The sequence below is a fragment of the Triticum urartu genome, unplaced genomic scaffold (genome assembly GCF_003073215.2).
Source record: "Triticum urartu cultivar G1812 unplaced genomic scaffold, Tu2.1 TuUngrouped_contig_5384, whole genome shotgun sequence".
Classification (NCBI taxonomy): domain Eukaryota; kingdom Viridiplantae; phylum Streptophyta; class Magnoliopsida; order Poales; family Poaceae; genus Triticum; species Triticum urartu.
Genome location: NW_024116055.1, coordinates 2,655 through 21,737, shown reverse-complemented (window position 1 = coordinate 21,737; position 19,083 = coordinate 2,655). Strand labels below are relative to the sequence as shown.

The following is a 19,083-nucleotide window of genomic DNA, read 5'->3' as shown; positions in this document are numbered from 1 at the left end:
CAAAACCGGTCAGCAAACTCCTGACAGCTTCATGCAACCCACTCTCCGTGGACGAAATCCTTTCAATTACCGTACCCATCAACGTACGGTGCTCCTCTGAGATAGACGCTCGCCCTAGAATATCCTTCAGTACCTCCGACCATGCACCAGGTGATGCCGGACTCGTTCGATTGCTTTTTTCGAAGGCCAGACACGGAGGGCTTCGGGGGGCCATATGACTGCCTTCCGGCCCTGCCGGACTAGGAGAAACCCTCTGCGACGATACCTCGGGGTTGCCCGCCTCGTAAGGCGGTACGGCAGGGGGAGGCGTTCCGCTCTCCATCATTTCCGGAAGAAGATCCCCCGAAGACGAGCTCTGCTGAGAAGGGCTAAGATCCGAACTACAAGGTAAATTTTCGGTTATTTTCCTCAGAAATAAAGCAAGGATTTCTCTCATTTTAAACCCCCTTTTTACTTATGGCTCGGTGGAGGGATGATCCCCTTGAGGGCATAGTCCGAGGTATCCCCCGGCACAGGACCCTCTGGCGACGACTTCTTCCCCCGCTTTGAGATCACGGTCTCCGGGTCTTCAGAGGCGGTCCTCTTCTTCCCCTGAGGAGAGGAATTTTTTATTCCTCTTTTCTGGACAGCCTCCTTCGCGGAGGCAGTAGCTTCCTTGTTCTCCCTTTTGTTTTCTTCCGAAGGCGCAATCTCCAGCATCCTGGTCAACACGAGATCTGGCGAGGTCTCGGGAAGGGGGGGCGGACACCTGATTAACTTCGCCTTCGCTATCCACTCCTGTTTCAAGAACAACTCTTTTAAGGGCGATGTTGTGATAAATGAACGGATAGCGTGTCCGGACACAGGGCTACTTACTTGGGTATCCGGACGATTGCAGCTTAGACCTGTGTCCTCCACAGAATCCGGACACACTACTTGTGGTCCGAAGAACAATTTGTACATCTCCACGGGCGTCATGCCAAGAAAATGTTGGAGAGCTCGTGGTCCCTCTGGATTGAACTCCCACAGGCGGAGGGGGCGACGTTTGCAGGGCAGAACTCGGCGAATTAACATAACCTGTGTCGCCACGACCAGACTGATGTCTCTTTCCAGGAGATCTCGGATGCGGCTCTGCAGCAAGGGCACATCTTTTGCTGGCCCCCAGTCCAGCCCCTTATTGACCCATGACGCTAGTCGGGGCGGGGGACCCGAGCGGAAAGCAAGCGGCGCCACCCACTTGGTGCCCCTGGGAGCTGTGATATAAAACCACTCTTGTTACCATAAGCTGGACTCCTCTTGAAAAGAGCCCTCGGGCCATGGAGCGTCGTCATTCTTGCTTATAACAGCGCCTCCGCACTCTGCGTGCTGGCCCTCGATCATCTTCGGCTCTACTTTAAAGGTCTTGAGCCACAGTCCGAAGTGAGGAGTAATACGGAGGAAAGCTTCGCACACGACGATGAACGATGAGATGTGGAGGATAGACTCCGGAGCTAAGTCGTGAAATTCTAGCCCGTAATAGAACATGAGCCCCCTCACGAAGGGATCCGGCGCGAAGCCTAGCCCTCGGAGGAAGTGAGACACGAACACCACGCTCTCACCGGGCTTGGGAGTGGGAATAACCTGCCCTTGAGCAGGCAACCTATGTGAGATTTCGCCGGTCAAATACCTGGCCTCTCTCAGCTTTAGCACGTCTTCCTCCGTGACGGAGGAAGGCATCCATCGGCTTCGAAGGTCGGAGCCGGACATCATCGAAGGTCCGAAGCGCCTAAATCTGGAGCCCTGGGTGTTGGAACTCGAGGCGAGAGGCGGATTCGATTGAGATCGAGAGAAAGGAGTAAAGCCTTGGTCCCTTTATAAGAGGCTGAATACCAAGAGCCCTCCCCGTGACCGTTTGGGACTTACCTTCGATCGAGGGGGTATACCAACGGGCACGACTGGGTTACCCACGTCCGTAATGATGAGGATCCCGTAAATAAAGAGGACACGATCTATGCTTCGACAAGACGTGCCAAGGAAACCGCCTCACAAAACGCGCTGAGGTGGGACAGTAAAAACGATTCGAATAAAGGCTTGGCTGTGGTGTGATGTCACGCTACGGAATACGTCAGCAGATTAGATTTGTGAAAATATTACTCTCTCTCTATGGTGGTATGTGGAACTTATTTTGCAGAGCTAGACACGATCCTCGTGTTCAAAATCTTCTATGAAGTATTCGGAGGAGGAACCCGCCTTGCAATGCCGAAGACAATCTGCGCGCCAGACTCATCATCATTGAAGCCTGGTTCAGGGGCTACTGAGGGAGTCCTCGATTAGGGGGTGTCCGGACAGCCGGACTATGACCTTTGGCCGGACTGTTGGACTATGAAGATACAAGATTGAAGACTTCGTCCCGTGTCCGGATGGGACTTTCCTTGGTATGGAAGGCAAGCTTGGCGATACGGATATGTAGATCTCCTCCCATTGTAACCGACTCTGTGTAACCCTAGCCTCCTCCGGTGTCTATATAAACCGGAGGGGTTAGTCTGTAGGACAACCACAATCATACCATAGGCTAGCTTCTAGGGGTTAGCCTCTCTGATCTCGTGGTAGATCTACTCTTGTACTACCCATATCATCAATATTAATCAAGAAGGAGTAGGGTTTTACCTCCATCGAGAGGGCCCGAACCTGGGTAAAAACATCGTGTCCCTTGTCTCCTGTTCCCATCCGCCTAGACGCACAGTTCGGGACCCCCTACCCGAGATCCGCCGGTTTTGACACCGACAAGGAGGGAATAGATATAGGGGGTGGTTGAGATTACAACTGTTAAACATGCCCATTACCTATATGTCTACCAGCCGACATGAACCACATCTGCTGCTCAATATCACTGCTCACCTCATAGGCCAGGGCCTCCAGAAAGGTTCGATGGAATTCATCAGCTCCGGTGTGGAGCATTTACTACTAGGTGAGGCTGTCTCTGAGAGAGCATTGTTGGGAAACATAGTAGAAAACAAAAAAACGCACCTACGATCGTCCAAGTTCAATATGAAGATGCATAACAGGTTGAGATCACGATCGTTACCATCACGAAGTTGTAGTGGGAGAAGAACGTGTCAGTGTAGATCGTACTTGGAGTCCCTCGAACCTTCGATGAACTATCACTCGTACTGCCCACGAAGAGTCCCTCGAAATAAAGACCGAAAGCACGACATCTCTACTTGGTTGCAACCGTGCAACCTTCACGATCAAACAACGCTTCCCCGTCCAGAGCTAATCGTCACCGGAGAATTAGAGAGAGGAGATTAGAACCACATATGGCTTCTAATTATGAGGACATGCGGATTAGCCTAGCTCTAATAAGTCAACTAGGACCAACTAGAACTAGAACTAGAAGAACTAGAGGAAGCTCCAAAACTTGTATATACAATAGAGAAAAACTTCTTCTTCTTCTTCTTCTTCTTCTTCTTCTTATTTACACAGTTCTGGGATTAATTCATTGATATCGATTTTTTCCCAAGCATAACCTCTAGGTTAGTTCATGGTCCAATGTAACAAACTGCTTGGGGTATTAATATAACCTGAAAAAAACAAACTTAGATTGTGTTGTGCTTTTTTTTGTGAAAAACGTCCAACCTATTCATCTTCAATCATGGTAGTACAATAAAGACTAGAAATAATAAAAAATTACATCCGGATCCGTAGACCACATAGCGATGACTACAAGCAATGAAGCGAGCCGAAAGTGCACCGTCATCATCGCCCCTCCCTCGCTGGAGTCAAACAAACCTTGTTGTAGTGGACAGTTGAGAAGTCGTCGTGTTAAGGCCTCATAGGACCAGCGCACTAGAACAACAACAACCGTTGTTGAAGAGTAGCATAGATCTGAAGGATACAACCTGAAGACACATGGGCGTAGACGAACTACGACAAGATACGAACAAATCCACCAATGACAGATCGACTAGAGACACACCTCCACAAACCCACCAGCGATGCTAGACGCACCACTGGAGTGGGCACTAGGCGGGGAGAGCCTTATTCCATCTTCAGAAAGCCGCCACCGTCTCATATTCCAAAGCAGGACACAGACCCTATCAAACTTGAAGGAACATCTAAAGGCGGAGCCCTTCTGCTGGCAAGGTCCGGGATCCACCACGCCGCCATGGCTCTAAACCCACCGAAGACGAGGCGGACCAGCGTGGAGCCAGCGGGAGACAGAGGAAAACTAGCCTTTTCTTTTCTTGGGGGAGGAGGCGTCCCGAGACCAATATTGTGTCGTGCTTGCTCAAACCATTTGGGTTAGGCCATGTGCTTGGGGGGTATATGCGTGGTTCAGACTTGGTGATTCTGCCTAGATCACTAGGTTATGTACAGGTTGATCGAAAGGTGCACAAGTGACAAAGCGTAGCGCGTGCAGGTTCTTGAGTTCACTAGGTATGTTTTGCGTGACAACGGGAAGAACCGCAACACGCTCTGTCATGTTCTGAAGGCTGCCCGTAATCAACCTGCCGCTGCTACTATAATTCCAAACTTGCAATAATGCTACCACGCACTAAGTCGCGCGCAGAGAGGGGACGAATTTATCTGTACATTATAACCGAATTTATCTGTAGTTCTGTACTAGCAACAAAAACCAAATATTAAAAAATTCAGATTTGCTGTCGGTTTCGTCGGTTTTTATGCCCACTCAAAACACTGGACATGACGATGGATATTGGCCCAAGTTACTGATAGACTCGGAAATCTCTGATTTTTTTAATCAAATCAATTTTGAATTAAACAACAAACACAGATCATGGAGATCTAAACAGATAATAAACGGCATAAACGTCGGGTCTGAGCTAATCTCCCTGCTCCTAGCTTGGTGGTATAGGCGGTACTTCCATTTAGATCACCCATGCTCCGCGTCGGCATGGGAAACATCAACGCCGCAAAATTACGCATGGGCACCGGTGTCTTTGCCCTTCCCAGCTGCTGAGTCGAATAGAAAGGAAGGAGAGCTCCCATCCCTAGCGCATGTGACGTTGAAGGAGGACACGGAGTGGTACCCATGGTTCGGTGACAGGTCAGGTCAACGCAAGGGCGTATGGATTTGGGCAGTATCAGCCCGCAGGTCTCTACTGGCGACATCTGGGCGATCGAAGGCTTGGTCGGCGGTCGCGCACTATGGAGAGCGATACATAAAGAGGAGAGGAGAAGAATCGGGAAGGACTCAGTGGTGATTTATTGATGGAGGGGAGATGAAGAAAACCACTGAACGAAGAGGTAGTAGTAAAACGAAGGGGCTGATCAGGGACACTAATTATCGTGGTGAAGACTATGAGAAGAATGGTAGGCTCGACTACTTGTGATTCGTTTGGTGAAGAAGATAAAGAGACCGGTCCTATTGAGGGGGAGAGAATACCGTACTGTCTGTAATGGACGCTAATGTGGCAGGACTATTGTGCCGGTCGGGCCCATTCGTAAGCTGGTAATGAAATGTTGATGTGGTAGGCCTGCTGAGGTGGATAGACTGCATGTTAAGAGAAATAACATAGTTAGGATGAACTAATTAGGTAGTATAGATAGGATTGTAATTGCAAGGCTCTGGTGCCAATTTTTGGTGCTGCCTCCTTGCAGCGCCTCTTCTTCTTGCTCTCACAACTCTTTTGTGATTTCTCTCAAGGAAACACTCACACACACACACACACGATGTCAAGGACTCAACACATATGCACACACACGTAAGGATGAAACCAAGCACTAGCTTTGTCGAGTGGCTCTCCTCCTCGTGGCACAAGTGCTATATCGTTTTTCCAGCCCTCATGGCCTCTTCCATTTACTCAATCCATGGTACTCCTTCCATTTTTTTTTAGTCTGCATATAAGATTTGGTCAAAGTCAAACTTTGTAAAGTTTGACAAATTTTGTAGAAAAAAATATCAAAATCTACAATACTAAAGTTACATGATATGAAAATTAATTTCATGATGCATCTAACAATGATGATTTCATATTGTGAATCTTGATAATTTTTTCTATAAACTTAGTCAAAGTTAACAAAGTTTGATTTTGACCAAATCTTATATGCAGACTAAAAAGAAACAGAGAGAGTATATACGCACAGCTAACTCGCCTACGACCTGAACTGCTTGATCCACTTCTTATGCACACGTCCAGAACGTGTGAAACTATTCTACTATTGTAGATGCATGCAACCTCCTCTAGCGAATGTTATGCACGTACTAATCAACTTTGACAGAATCACCCAGCCATCTCCCAACTAACTCATGCGTGCACCGCAACGTCAACAAACTGAGCGGCTCAGCTGTTCATCCGGCTCAACCTGATGCCTGTCACGCTTCAGCTTTTGTCGCGCTTTGCTGCTTCTCAAGGCGTCGTCGTATCGCGCGGCATCATCGGCATCTCACCATGCTCACCGGATCGCACGGCAGCCCGGCATCTCGCCTCCTTCACACGCACGGCTGAAGCGCCATTGGCCTAAGTACACTTTCCTAGACCATCTAAACTACATGCAAAACAAAAACTAAACATGCTAATACATAATATCAAGATTAGTGCTAACAGGCAGCGCCCATGACAATTATGTAGTATTATGAAGGAGTTAGATGATGTATGCTCCGATCAAAGTGATTGTGCGCTTGTGCATTGTTACAGCATCACTGATCCAATAAATGCAGTTTGCCGATTCAGCAAAAAGAAAGCAGCTTTTCATTAATGAACAAACGCCTTGCAGTTTTGTAGCTTACTGTAGAAAAACGATGTGTGTGATGTTCTGACTATATGGACATGCTTCCCATGCCCCTGATCTTCATTAAGAGAATGCATGTGTAGAAGACTAGCACTATTCTTCTCTGGGTGCTAATAGTTTGTTTTTGAACTGAACCTTCTGGTTTGCAAACATATATTTGTCACTTAGGTGAGACTAGTAGACTGCCCGTGCGTTGCCACGGGCATGTCAACTTTAACATGGATTGAAAAAATAGCCAATAATAATTAAAATCCACTTCACTTGCAATATATTTTGATAAATTTTTTTGAAACATTGCACTTCATTACAAATGATAATAACACTTGAATGCTTTTATTATTTATGCTTAAGATTCGATCATCTCACGAAAGCATGTGTATTGTTATTATCCATTAATTAAAGACAAACACATGGAGTACTGTGTTCCCTTTAAACAAATCTGCAAACCCCCAAACCTAGAACATATGTGGGGACGTGTCCTGACAGCACATCATGCCAGACCAGAACTTTCAACTCTCATTGTGTGGCAATATAAAATGTCCTGAAAAAATATAGCTCTCTGAAATAATGCAAGGCAGCCCCAAGATATCGAGGTTCTAAATTGCTAGGAGCTTAAATGCTTAATAATACAATCATGTTTCTCCACTTTGAGCCAGTCCAATGTGGACTACTTCATTAATACCTACCATCATTCCAGATAACCTGCAAAACCAGAGGTAAAAGACTATACAAATAAAAGTTTCAGTTGAGTTGAAAGGCTCAAACTAAAAGCCAACAAATATATGCAGGGTTATTTCATACTGCTATTTTATTCAGCACCAATAACCTCCTTGTCAGCATCATAATATATCATCCAAAATCATATTAACAATTTTGGGGCAACTTTATACTACTTACAATTATAAAGAATAATATTAACTAAAAAAACCTTGGATTGTAATAGATGTAAAAAATACTTCTATGTTTCAAGGAATCATATGGTGTGAGTATCGTCTGAAAGCTTTTAGGAGAAATAAGGATAGAGAGCTGTTTTGTTCAACGAAACAGATTGGCTCTTCTTACACTAAGTCTAAGTTCATCATCATTCATCATTGTTACATGTATAAATCAGGATAACACACAATGAATAAGAGGAATAAGGATAGAAAGTTGTTAACTTCATCACAATGTTCATTTGCTTATACTTGAAGAAATAAGACAACATCTCCTGTGAAAAAAAATATTTTTATTGACAAACGAATTCCCTCCATTTGTTAAAAAGATGCCTATTTGGTTCACCTGGAAGGCAAAGGAGAATTTCATAACATGTCTATGGTACCTTGCTAGAAGGAAAAAGATAACGGGTATACTTGGCTCAAAATCAGAATGGATGATAGAATTACAGAGTTGTTTGTCCTTTTCGAAGATACAACTTTTGTAAGGAACTGTGTCAACGAATTCGCACAGAAAATATATCATCTGATTCCGGATGTAATAGAGCACACTAAATCGTATGTATGAATGCGTAGGAATCTGGACTCTTTAGAAGAAATGGACAGAGCAAATGAGCATGGTCCAATGCAGGTTGTACAGGTTCTATTGTACACATGTTTTTATACAAAATTTATTAGAAACACGGGAACAAGATATGTTTGGGTAGGTAACAAAATTTGTTTTAGAAGATGATGACTTCCTAATATTGAAGCATGTAACTGAACTCTACTGGTTTTGGGGAGTTGAAACAGAGGTACAAGACAAGAATGAAGAAATAGGTTTTATTTCTGTTACTCACAGACTACATCAGATGCAGAGGCCGGGGGTCATCCTCCTTTTCTAAAAAAAACTCACAGACTACATGTACAACATTGGGAAGCTCCTTGTGAATCAAGCTTACAACAGTGAGCACTGAAAAATCATACTCTCTTCTTGCTAGCCGGTGGTGAGAACACCTTTGCAGCAATTAGTATTGAAATGTTCTCCTTGATAGGTTCATGAAGAATGCCAGCAATGAAAATCTCATCCAATATTTAGACCTGAATATTTCACCATTGGTACCCATGGGATTAGTCAGTACTAAAAAGAATGGTAGCTCTTGCAAGAAATTTCATATAACTCGATTGCTGGTTCTTCGGTGTCAACATTTCAGCATATATGTGAATATAAAATCGACCTCACATACCATGGTTATTAGGAAAAACACTCATCATGCATTTTATAATCAATAGAGGCTATCTTTACCAAAGTTGTATTATCATCGTTGTAATATCCCAGATTTTCATTTGAATGTTCAAACTATTACTACAATAAAGATAACACAGAAAACCAACAGCCAAATACTTTTTAAAATGTGTTTTATAACACAAAATAAACAATAAAAAAACATAATTTTAACAGTAGCATAAACATATTGCGCCATGAAGCAAATGTAATTAGTGCATGCACATCAATTTCTTTTGTCTAGCAAAAACTACGGGTTTTTTCTGGCAAAAACAACCATACCTCCATTTATTTTGTGGCGCTTTTCCTTCTTCTTTTTATGCCTTCTTTGCAGTTTCCCCTCAACTTTAATGAATTGCAGAGCTCTTGCCTTACCCGTAAAAAAATGGGCACCATATGGAGAGCTAAACTGCACAACACTAATATATGTGAGTCTCTCGAAGATATCAAGTACAAGCAAAAGTATCAAAAGCTTTCAAGTTTGCTAGAAAATTGATAGCATTAAATGGAAGTTCACCTAGATGGCTAGATCCATGTTAACTTTTGAATTGTTAATATTGAATGTAAAAGGTCCAAGAATATACACAACTGGGCACTGTCACGCATTGTCATTAGCTAAAAGACCGAAAAGATAAACATCGTAGGAAGAAATCCTCGAAAAATTGGTTAACACCAAATTTCAACGGATGCATGCTTGAGAAGGAGACACCTCCATTCGAATATGTTGGCAACTAAAAAACAAAACCGTATAGTGGGAAGAATTGATCAGGCTAAGGCAGAAGGATGCAGATGCTGCTCAGGGATAAGTGATTCAGAAAAAACAATCCTCATCGAGGATCTTGCATAGTCTTGCATACATAACTGGATCACCTCTACTATTAAAGGTGATACTTTTTTCTATGACAACAAATTCAAATCTAGCCTGAGAGGATAGAGCACACACCAGTGAAAACAAAGATTAAGAACACAAATACTCAAATAAAATAAACCAAAGCACGAATAGGTTGGTGATGGCCTGCTCGGCTTGGCCCATCTATTCACACGAGAAATTATTAACATAGTTAGAACCAGAAAGTAAATTTGTTTTACTTAGACTAAAAAATGTTATAGTTCCGCAGATCTTAAGCACCTAGTTTTACGACAACCACCTCCTATAAAATTCTGTGCTGCAAGTTCACAATGACATGGCCCAACTAAAGCTCCTTCTTGTTCTTGTTCTATTTCTTATCTAGCAAACTACCTCATATCTCCCAAATACTGACTACCATCTACAAACATATGCATAACAAATTATCACCACATCACACGGGCAGAAGAAAACACATACATTAGTCCTAGTCGGTGAAGATGTTAGATCTTTGCACGAGTGCCCACATACCTTGGTGTAGAGCGGACATTGTCATACTTGGAAGTGCTGCACAGTGTGCTCCCATCAGCCCACATAGCAGGGGCCACTGCCTGCGCCGCGCTCTCGGACACTGCTCTGCCACTGCCGCAACCACCAGCCACAAGCCGCGAGCAGCCGACCAAGATGCTGAATCTTTCCATTAGTGTTGCATTCTGGTGTGCAGTTCATCTAGTAAATTAAAGACATGGTATAAATTATCATTGAGCAATGCATGGGCAAAAAACATCAGTTCGTGTACTTGCAATGAAGATTCTGAGTTTACAAACTATCTTGCTACTTCACACTCACGACTGGCTTATCTTATTCTTATCACTCATTACTCCTGAATAATATATTGGCAGAAAACATTGAAATAGAAAGTCATTTGATCAGTAGATAGAAGCAGGAGCACATCTGTAAAAACACCTCTAAAGCATGTTCGTTTGAAATAAGGAACAACCTTAATACAAATGATGCAAACCTTAAGGCCCATTTTCTTACAATATTGTCTCGATCTGAGGACCCCAAATTATACAAAGTGCACCAATGCAATTTTCCTAGCTATTTCACGACATAAAGACTTCCAGAACAACAACAGCAAAGCTACTGAACTCTTGCCCCAGTTTTGGTCCATAGGTTCCAGTCTGCCCGAGATCTCTTCTACGTAAAAATTGTCCTAATGGCCCCTCCTCCCGTTTCTGTCAAACAAATTCTCATTAAAATTTCTCAAACTCTAGAAGGAATCCATAAACCTGCAAATAAGTGTTCATAAGAACCACACCCCAAGGGATACACATGGAAGAAAACAATGAACATTCTATTAATTCAGCTAATGGGCAGTGTGCATAGGGCATCATATTGACTATATGATGTTGTGTCAGATGATGTACCACAAAGCTTGGCAATACGATCAATGGCAGCATACTGATGCCGATGCTGCATTTTCATAAGAGACTAGCTTTTTAACACCCGGGTGTCTAGACACCCGGTTATCACAATCGTCCACACAGAAACATCTTGTTGAGACATGTGCCATGTCCTCCACCACCGCTTGGTTTAACAGGCTATATGTGAACAGTAAAAGAGGGAGTAGTAAATTGTTTGTCCTGTACAAGATTCTCGTTCACCTGTCCCACCACTCACTCGCTGTTCCTTCTTTCCCGTGAGTGAGAGTGTGCAACATGCAAGATGCATGCAAAAGTGAGAGAGAGCTGCTTGCAAAGCTTTTTGGAGTTTTTTAAGAGGTATTCAACAGAGAGCATGCAAAGTTTAAGGGGAGAGAGACACACATGCTCTCAGTTGAACTATTCGAGTTGACTGGTCGGGGATACATGGCCTGACTCACCTGTTGGGAACACCCAGTCTTCGACAACCTGTCCAGCGGCGATTTGACAAGTCTTGTCAGGCAGCCTACTGCTGACAACCTGATGCCTCACAAGACTAGTGATTAGAATAGTCAAATGGCTTGAATAAGCATGCAGCCGCAGAACAGTGCACGAATCTCAGTAGCGGCAGACGGATAGGATAAGCGGGTGTCCCGACCCCCGGGTGCTACTACACCTTTTAGTTTTCATAAAGTTGTCTAGTCTAAACGAACAAACATACCATATTGAAATTTTTAGTGACACGATGGTGTGAAACTGAATTGGAAACAGAATTCTAGTACTAAACATAAATTTTAAAATACGTCAACTGAAAGATGAGCAACATCAGATCAATTATCTAAATTGTGATCAAACATTGAAGAGATATATGATATATGATATGATAACAACACTAAAAATGTGAATGTTGTGATGAACTTCAATGCGATTATGCAGTACCTACTGAAGAGCACCTTTGTGACATGGAAGTAACTACCATACAAATGTGGCCATCCTTTTTCTCTGAGCAGATCCAAATCAAGCAAAGATATCTGAAAACCACTTGTGTATCTTTAGGCATATTCATAATCGACATATTTATTGTAACTTGATTCTTCACTTTTTATTCTCTTGAATCCATCAGAATGGTCTTCTTGGTGTGGACTTCGTCCTTCATCAACTAAAAACCTGACCAAAAAGATGAATCAGCTTGTACACAAGACGTTACATCACTGACAAATTTCCAAGATGAATATATACTCCCGTTGTGAAGAGTTAGAACATATCCAGTTAATCCTAACTGAGAAGAGTTAGAACATATCCAGTTAATCCTAACTGAGAAGAGTTAGAACATATCCAAACTTCCTAGAGAGACATGTATTTCTAGGAAGCTTAGGCCGGGTTACAATTATGTACATATGTAATGTCTCACGAAAATCAAATGAAACAGTCGGGCTGTGTCAGTAAGTTATTCTTGCTCAACCCCTAGGTAGGTGTTTCTCTTTCTAATTTGTTTATGATTTGATAATTCGTGTCTCTTCTGAAGGTTGTAGGAACTCCCAGTTACATGTGCCCTGAACTTATTGCTGATATTCTGTATGGCTCCAAGTCTGACATATGTTTGCTAGGCAAGCATTCCTATCTAACATTCAGTTGCATGTCTTGCTCGCTTGTTCTCTTGGCTAAAAATCTGCAATTTTCAGGCTGCTTCATCTATGAGATGACTTCGCTGAAGCATGCATTCAAAGTATTTGGAAGTAGCTATGTTGACATGCTCTTTAAGTTAGAGCTCCTTCTTTCCAGCAAAAATATAAAAGAAAAAAAATACAGCTCCTTTCATCAAAAGTTGCATCTTAGATGATGTTTTTTCCTAACAGAATATGTAGACACTGGTAATAAAGATAAACGAGTCTGTTGCCGCTCCTCACGCCACCCACCGGCCACCACCTCATCATGATGCCAGGTGAGGACATCGACCAAGTGCAGCGGCGGAGCCAGACGAGACAGCACAATGTGTTGGGGTTTAGCAAGGTGCGGACATTAACTAATTAAAAAAAGATTGTAATAAACTCTAATCCTACTGTCGAAACTACTTTCACTGAAAGAGATATATCGTGGGGCGAAACATTAAACTGGAATTAATTACCTTCGGATGGTTGCATAATTTCTTAAGAGCAGTAATATATGCCAAAACTTTAGTACTCTTTGCTTCTTCAGATATCAAGCGCTTAACCTGACAGAGTTAACCACAGACTCCTGTAAATATAACTCCGACTACCTTACATGTGCCTACTAAATATTGCTTGAAACTCAGAACGGTACAGAATTTCCTTACATTTTTGGAGTGTGTGAAGTGGTTGTACAGTGTCATCTGTAAGGGAGTCAGCTTGCATCACACTACTTCAACAATCTATACATAAGCAGGGTTAAGTAATGTAGATGAGGCACAATTATATAATGTAAAAAGAAGGAAGAATCACTATAAAAGACAAAATGGATAGCAGGTACACAATTCTTTTTGTGTTTTCTGAATGTGTGATGAACATATCTGGCCAAATATACACCGGACAGGACATACCTTTGGTGGCAAGTGATTGGACAGCAGGGCATTCGTTCGTCTCAATATAAACTGAATATCATTGAGAAGCCATCAGAAGAATTCAGAAGGTAATTAAGCTAGAGCCCATAAAATTGGAAGAAAATGCATCCAAACAATTCTAGAGGAGATTATTATAACATAAATGTGGACAATACAGTTGTAAAAAATTATGTAGTGCAGAGTGCAGACAACCTTCTTCAGAGGAAAAGGGCTTGCCTGATTTACTTTTGCACTAAGCTCTCCAGATCTCTCGGATCCCAACTTCTTTTCTTCTGCAGTTGCTGTGGGTTCTCTTCCACGAATTATGGGTGCCTTCAGTTAGGGGCAGATAATGTGTTAAATACAGAGGAAAGGAAGATATAATGCAATTAACAGGAATAGCACATGGGTTTAGGTGCACAACACACGAAGAAACTTGAATAACAAATATCTGAGAACACCACCATCTGTTAATAAATACTTCCAGATCTCATTCCCCGCTGCCACTGGCCCCCATTCCCTTCCGCCATCGGCCCCCGTTCCCCGGATCCCCCGCTGCCATGAATGGCAGACAGAGAAAGGAGAGGGCAGGGCATCCTAGGGAGAGAGATGAGAGGAGGCGTTTACCTACATAGGTCGCCATCACCTGGTAATTGTGGAATGCGGTAGGGATGGAGAATAGTTGGATAAGTTGACCTTTGTTAGCTGCAGCATATATGTTGATGATACCATGGATCATTGTCTTTGTCTTCTTCGTCCATGATTAGGATGTAGGTGTCAGAGCACTTGTACAGACAAACACATTATGCCGTTTTGAATCGAGTAGAAGAATTCCATGGTCCGAACTGCCCTACATCACGTACGTAGCACTATTGCCAGCTGCGGAAAACTTCCTTGAACATCATCAGGGGTCTGGATGTGTGCAATTATAAGCGTCAGTCAAATACAATAGTTGATCGGCTAGAACAAGCATGGGGATAATGAATGGCTGGACATAATCCATCCATCAATGATTCATCCCTTGGTCTAATTACCTTCTGACGTTGAAGGGCCTGATGATGCCGGGAGCGCCGGCTCCACAGAGGACGCAACTACTGACGCACTTGGAGGTGCACCGAGCCGCCTCAGGCGACCCCGGGTGCTTGATCTGCTCCGCTTTTCAGTTGCCTTCTGCTGCTTCGGGCTGGGATGGGCGTCCTCCAGCCACCGCTGGACCGCCACGCCAGCGCACCAACGCTCGCGTCTGCAGTCCTCCATCCCCCCGGGGTCTTGCCGCTTGAGGAAGAGGGTGAGAGGGGCAGGCTTGGGAAGAGAAAGGGGCTCTACCAGATTCGCCGCCGCCGCCAACGATGTCTTCGCCCGTCGTCGCCATCCTTCTCCTCCGCCCCAACACGGCGCCACCGCTGCCCCTACTTCTCCACCCAAATGGTGACACCCCAGCCGGTCCAACCCCTCAGCGACGCGGCTGCCCCGCTCCCATCCTCAGTGCCCGCAACACGAGTTGGCGGCTAGGGTTAGCCACAGGGGCGCGTGCAGGGAGGGAACGGTGAGGAGGGGTTGTGCATCGATTGGGGAGACAAGGGTGAGCCGTGCTGGTGGCGGCCGGCGCGTGAGTCGGATGGCGTCGGCCAGAATCTAAGGGACGGCAACGGCGGCGGATCTCAGAGGGGGCGAAGGGCTCAGCGGCTGGGAGAGTCTTGACGATAAAATGAGGAAACAGATCGAGGGGAGTCTCGAGGCTGTTTTTTTTTTACGATCAAGGCGGAGAGACGAAAGAAAAACCGAAGGTGGGAGGATGACGGAAAAAAACCAATGAAAATAAACCGCGCAGACTATTTCACCAAGTCGTCCATTAGGAGTAGAGATAAATACTTCAATGCACCCTCGAGAAGGTCCGCTCAATTCATCTCTTCAGGTGGGTTCAGGCTACTAGACACTTCTTTCACACGTTCATTGCATGTGTGTTAGGGGCCCATAGGACTGATGAATGATAAAAGAATCATTGTTTGAATAAGCTCGTCTCACTGGCAGGCAGATTCAAATGGAAGCATGCCACGAAGTGTCTGAAGTGAAGGCGACTCGATCTGTTTGTTTGGTCTGAGTATGGTGGATATGCAATCTGTTTATCGCACCCGTTAAATCTTAATTGATTGAATATGTTAGTTCTGAGTGTTGATGTTTATGTTATATCTTTTGCACTCAGTAGTTACTCAATTCTCAGGAGGATCCAACAACGGCTACTCGTAAAATTTAACGAAAAGTAAACATAGAAATGATTGCATGCATGCACTGATATATAAGTAATTAACAACCATGTCATACTCAACCATAATAGCGATGTCCAAAGTAGGGTTCCACAAGTTGGACCCTCACACTAAAGTTGCATGGCTACAATAGCCGACATCTAGTCCTTCTTCTTCTTCGATGCTCCTCCCTGCGGGCCATCGTCTCGGTGAGGACGCTTGGCACAAATAGTCGGCTGGTTGTCGTCCTCCTCCTTCTCACCATCCTCCTCGTCGCCGTCGTCCTCCTCCGCTTCCTTCTCATCCTCCTTGTTGTCGTCCTTGTCCTCGTCGTCCTTCTCCGAGTTGGCCTTCAAGGGCTCCTTCGGCCCTTCCGTGAACTCGATATAGTCGGGGTCATCAAAACTGTAGAGGTCGGAGGGCATCCTCAGCGCACTTGAATATTTTCTATCAATATTCCTAACAATTGAATAATTCAATAAATAATACATTTTGACAATTAAATAATTTTCTTCTAATTAATTATTTAATTACTACTCTCTCTGATCCAAAATAAGTGTCGTGGTTTTAGTTTAGAGGGAGTAGCATTTTAACAATTTGCTACTATTGGGGACGGCAGACTTAGCTGCGATTACTAGTAAATCAAACTTATTCAGTGCTGCACCAGATCATAAATAGTTACCATCCATAACATGCACCAGATGAGATACATACTTGACAGCAGTGGCGGAGCCAGCGTTGAGTCGATGGGTTCAGCTGAACCCAACGATTTTTCCGTCGCTCCACGTGCATGCATGTATTTTTCTGGCATGAACCCAACAAAAAACCGTGGCTGAACCCATCAAATCAGCATCCCACGTACAGAGAAAAAAAGAAAAAAGATCCCACGTAGTAGCCAGTCAAAAGCCCAAAAGCCCACATCATGTGAAGTGCCTAGGTCTGTTTGTGCGTCTTCTCTTTACGAGTACTTGGCCGCCGCCTCTCGGTTCGTTGAATCGCTTCCTACAAGAAAACTCAAACAATCTCATCTCTCCTGTTGGGTGTTTCACCGTCGATTGGTCGCCACAGGCCAGCTGCTGAGGGACAACCGAACCACTAATACAGATTCAAGGTAATGAATCACAATCTGCGCATCTCCTCTCTCATCTGCAGGTCCTATCTAGTCTACTACGATCCAAGTATCGATTTTTGCGCGAGTTTTCTAGTTCCTTATCCCCTGTACTTTGATTATATGGACATTGGGATTATCCCCAGTACTATTGAATGATATTTCTTAACTAAAAAAATAAATCGCCAGATCCAGATATGATGCAGACATTTCAAGGCCAACTATTATGCCCAGGAAAAATGCATCAAATTTCAATGCTGCAAGTAATCCGCCTGGTCGAAAGAAACTTTGGTAGTACATAAAAATTTCTAAGAAGCAAGATGTGATTAGGTGAAGATATTTAATCATTGGATCTTATGGGCAACCACCTAACTTTGATTATCCACTTAGGGTCATTGAAGATGCTTCACCAAGATTTGATCCAGAATGATGGTTCACTTGAGTATAGCAACAATATGCATAAGACCTTATGTTCGTGCTGCTTTCTTTTCAGGGATAACAATAAGGGACAAGTTAAGAGTGATGCATTAGCAAGTATAATGGTAGTTATTTTAGATGGGTCAAACTAACTTGTCAATTTCTTCAACGTTTCAGCAAGATGAGAAAGCTATACTTGAATCTATGAAGTTTTTTGGTCCTGGACTAGCTATAATATCTAACCGGTATGTCTGTCGTGCACTCTTCAATTTTTTATGTAACACAATATATGATAAGTGATGTCATATTTTTCATTTGTATCTTGCTTTTGAGTGCTATGATCTTTTGTTGTGAGATTGTGTGAAATTAGACTTTACACTAGATTAATTTGTAGCAATCTTCACAAGTCAATAAATGAACTCAATGGCTAAATTTGCTGGCTCGCCCCTGCTTGACAGCATCCTCCTCGATGTCCTCGCCTGTGGTGTAGTCGACTTCATTGGGAGCGCCAGCGGAAGGTGGGTTCAGATCGATCCAGATGCTGAGCGTGAGCGTGTCACCGGAGAGCATCTCCTGGGGCACCGCCAAGAACATCCCCTGCCACGGCGCGGGTGCGCCGGCGGCCAGCATGCTGCTGCTCACCGGCGAGGCCATGAGGACCATGTCGATACCCGGGGGCCCCACGGACAGCTTGCACCAGAACCGGGGCGCCACCTCGGCCTCACCGTCGGGCCTGACGTACACTAGCGACACGGCCGTAGCGGCGCCCAGGGGGCCCAGGGACACGAGGAAAACGCTGCGGTCGTCCTCCCCGACGAGCGCATGCCAGGGGTGCGAAAGGGAGAAGCCGAGGTTAGAGGACAGGCCGTAGCGGACCGTGACGGCGGGGCGCTGGTGGCTGTTGGCGAGATGATTGAGGAGCATCGCCGGGGAGCCCACGAAGGCGCACCCGGACTCCGGGCAGGAGCAGGCCAAGGCCATACTGCACTGCTTCTTCTTCGTTGCGGCGGGCTGTAGTGCGGCGAGAACCACTGGAAGTAAGCAGTAGGGGAGATGCGCTGAGAATAGGCAGGGACGGCACACGGCAGCCATTTTATACCCTCTGCACGGACGCGTCTCTTGGACGGATAAACGCGTAAGTCTCATTATTAAAACGCGGACGCGTCCCTTCAAACGACGAACCAACGGCTGTCAGGAATACGTGTTTTCAGGCAAGTAATGAGCGCCACGGCTGTCAGGCAATACGTACGCTCATATTGGTCCTTGTGGCAATCCCACGCCAATACTTAGACTCGCTGAACCAATCCACGTGTGTACCTGCACCTGATTAGTCCTTGAGGCACTCCCATGCACTTAGTGCCATTACCATTTTTTTCAAAACCAAGGCATAAGATTTGGCTCATCCAGTAAATAAGGAGGGAATAGAGTTTAGAGTTTTACAAAGCACCCACATACACAGCATGATAATTACTCACGCAAAATGATATGCCCTAGTCTTTTAGCGCCCGCCGTAACCCAAAGTTTTGCCTCCTCTAAGATGATGTTAAGAAGGATAGGCAATGGCGCACACTTGTGGTGGA

The 19,083-nt window shown here is 44.5% G+C and overlaps 1 protein-coding gene across 1 annotated transcript; it reads right to left on the bottom strand.

The window, feature by feature from the left end:
- Window positions 1–17,923: 17,923 nt before the first annotated feature.
- Window positions 17,924–18,595, bottom strand: LOC125529155. The gene has a single exon (XM_048693563.1). It carries the CDS (start codon window positions 18,593–18,595, stop codon window positions 17,924–17,926), a length of 672 nt encoding a protein of 223 aa, XP_048549520.1.
- Window positions 18,596–19,083: the final 488 nt, after the last annotated feature.

What these genes read in the sequence shown, in the direction of transcription:
- LOC125529155 (XM_048693563.1), bottom strand. Translation starts at nt 18,595, where the DNA reads ATGGCTGCCGTGTGCCGTCCCTGCCTATTCTCAGCGCATCTCCCCTAC.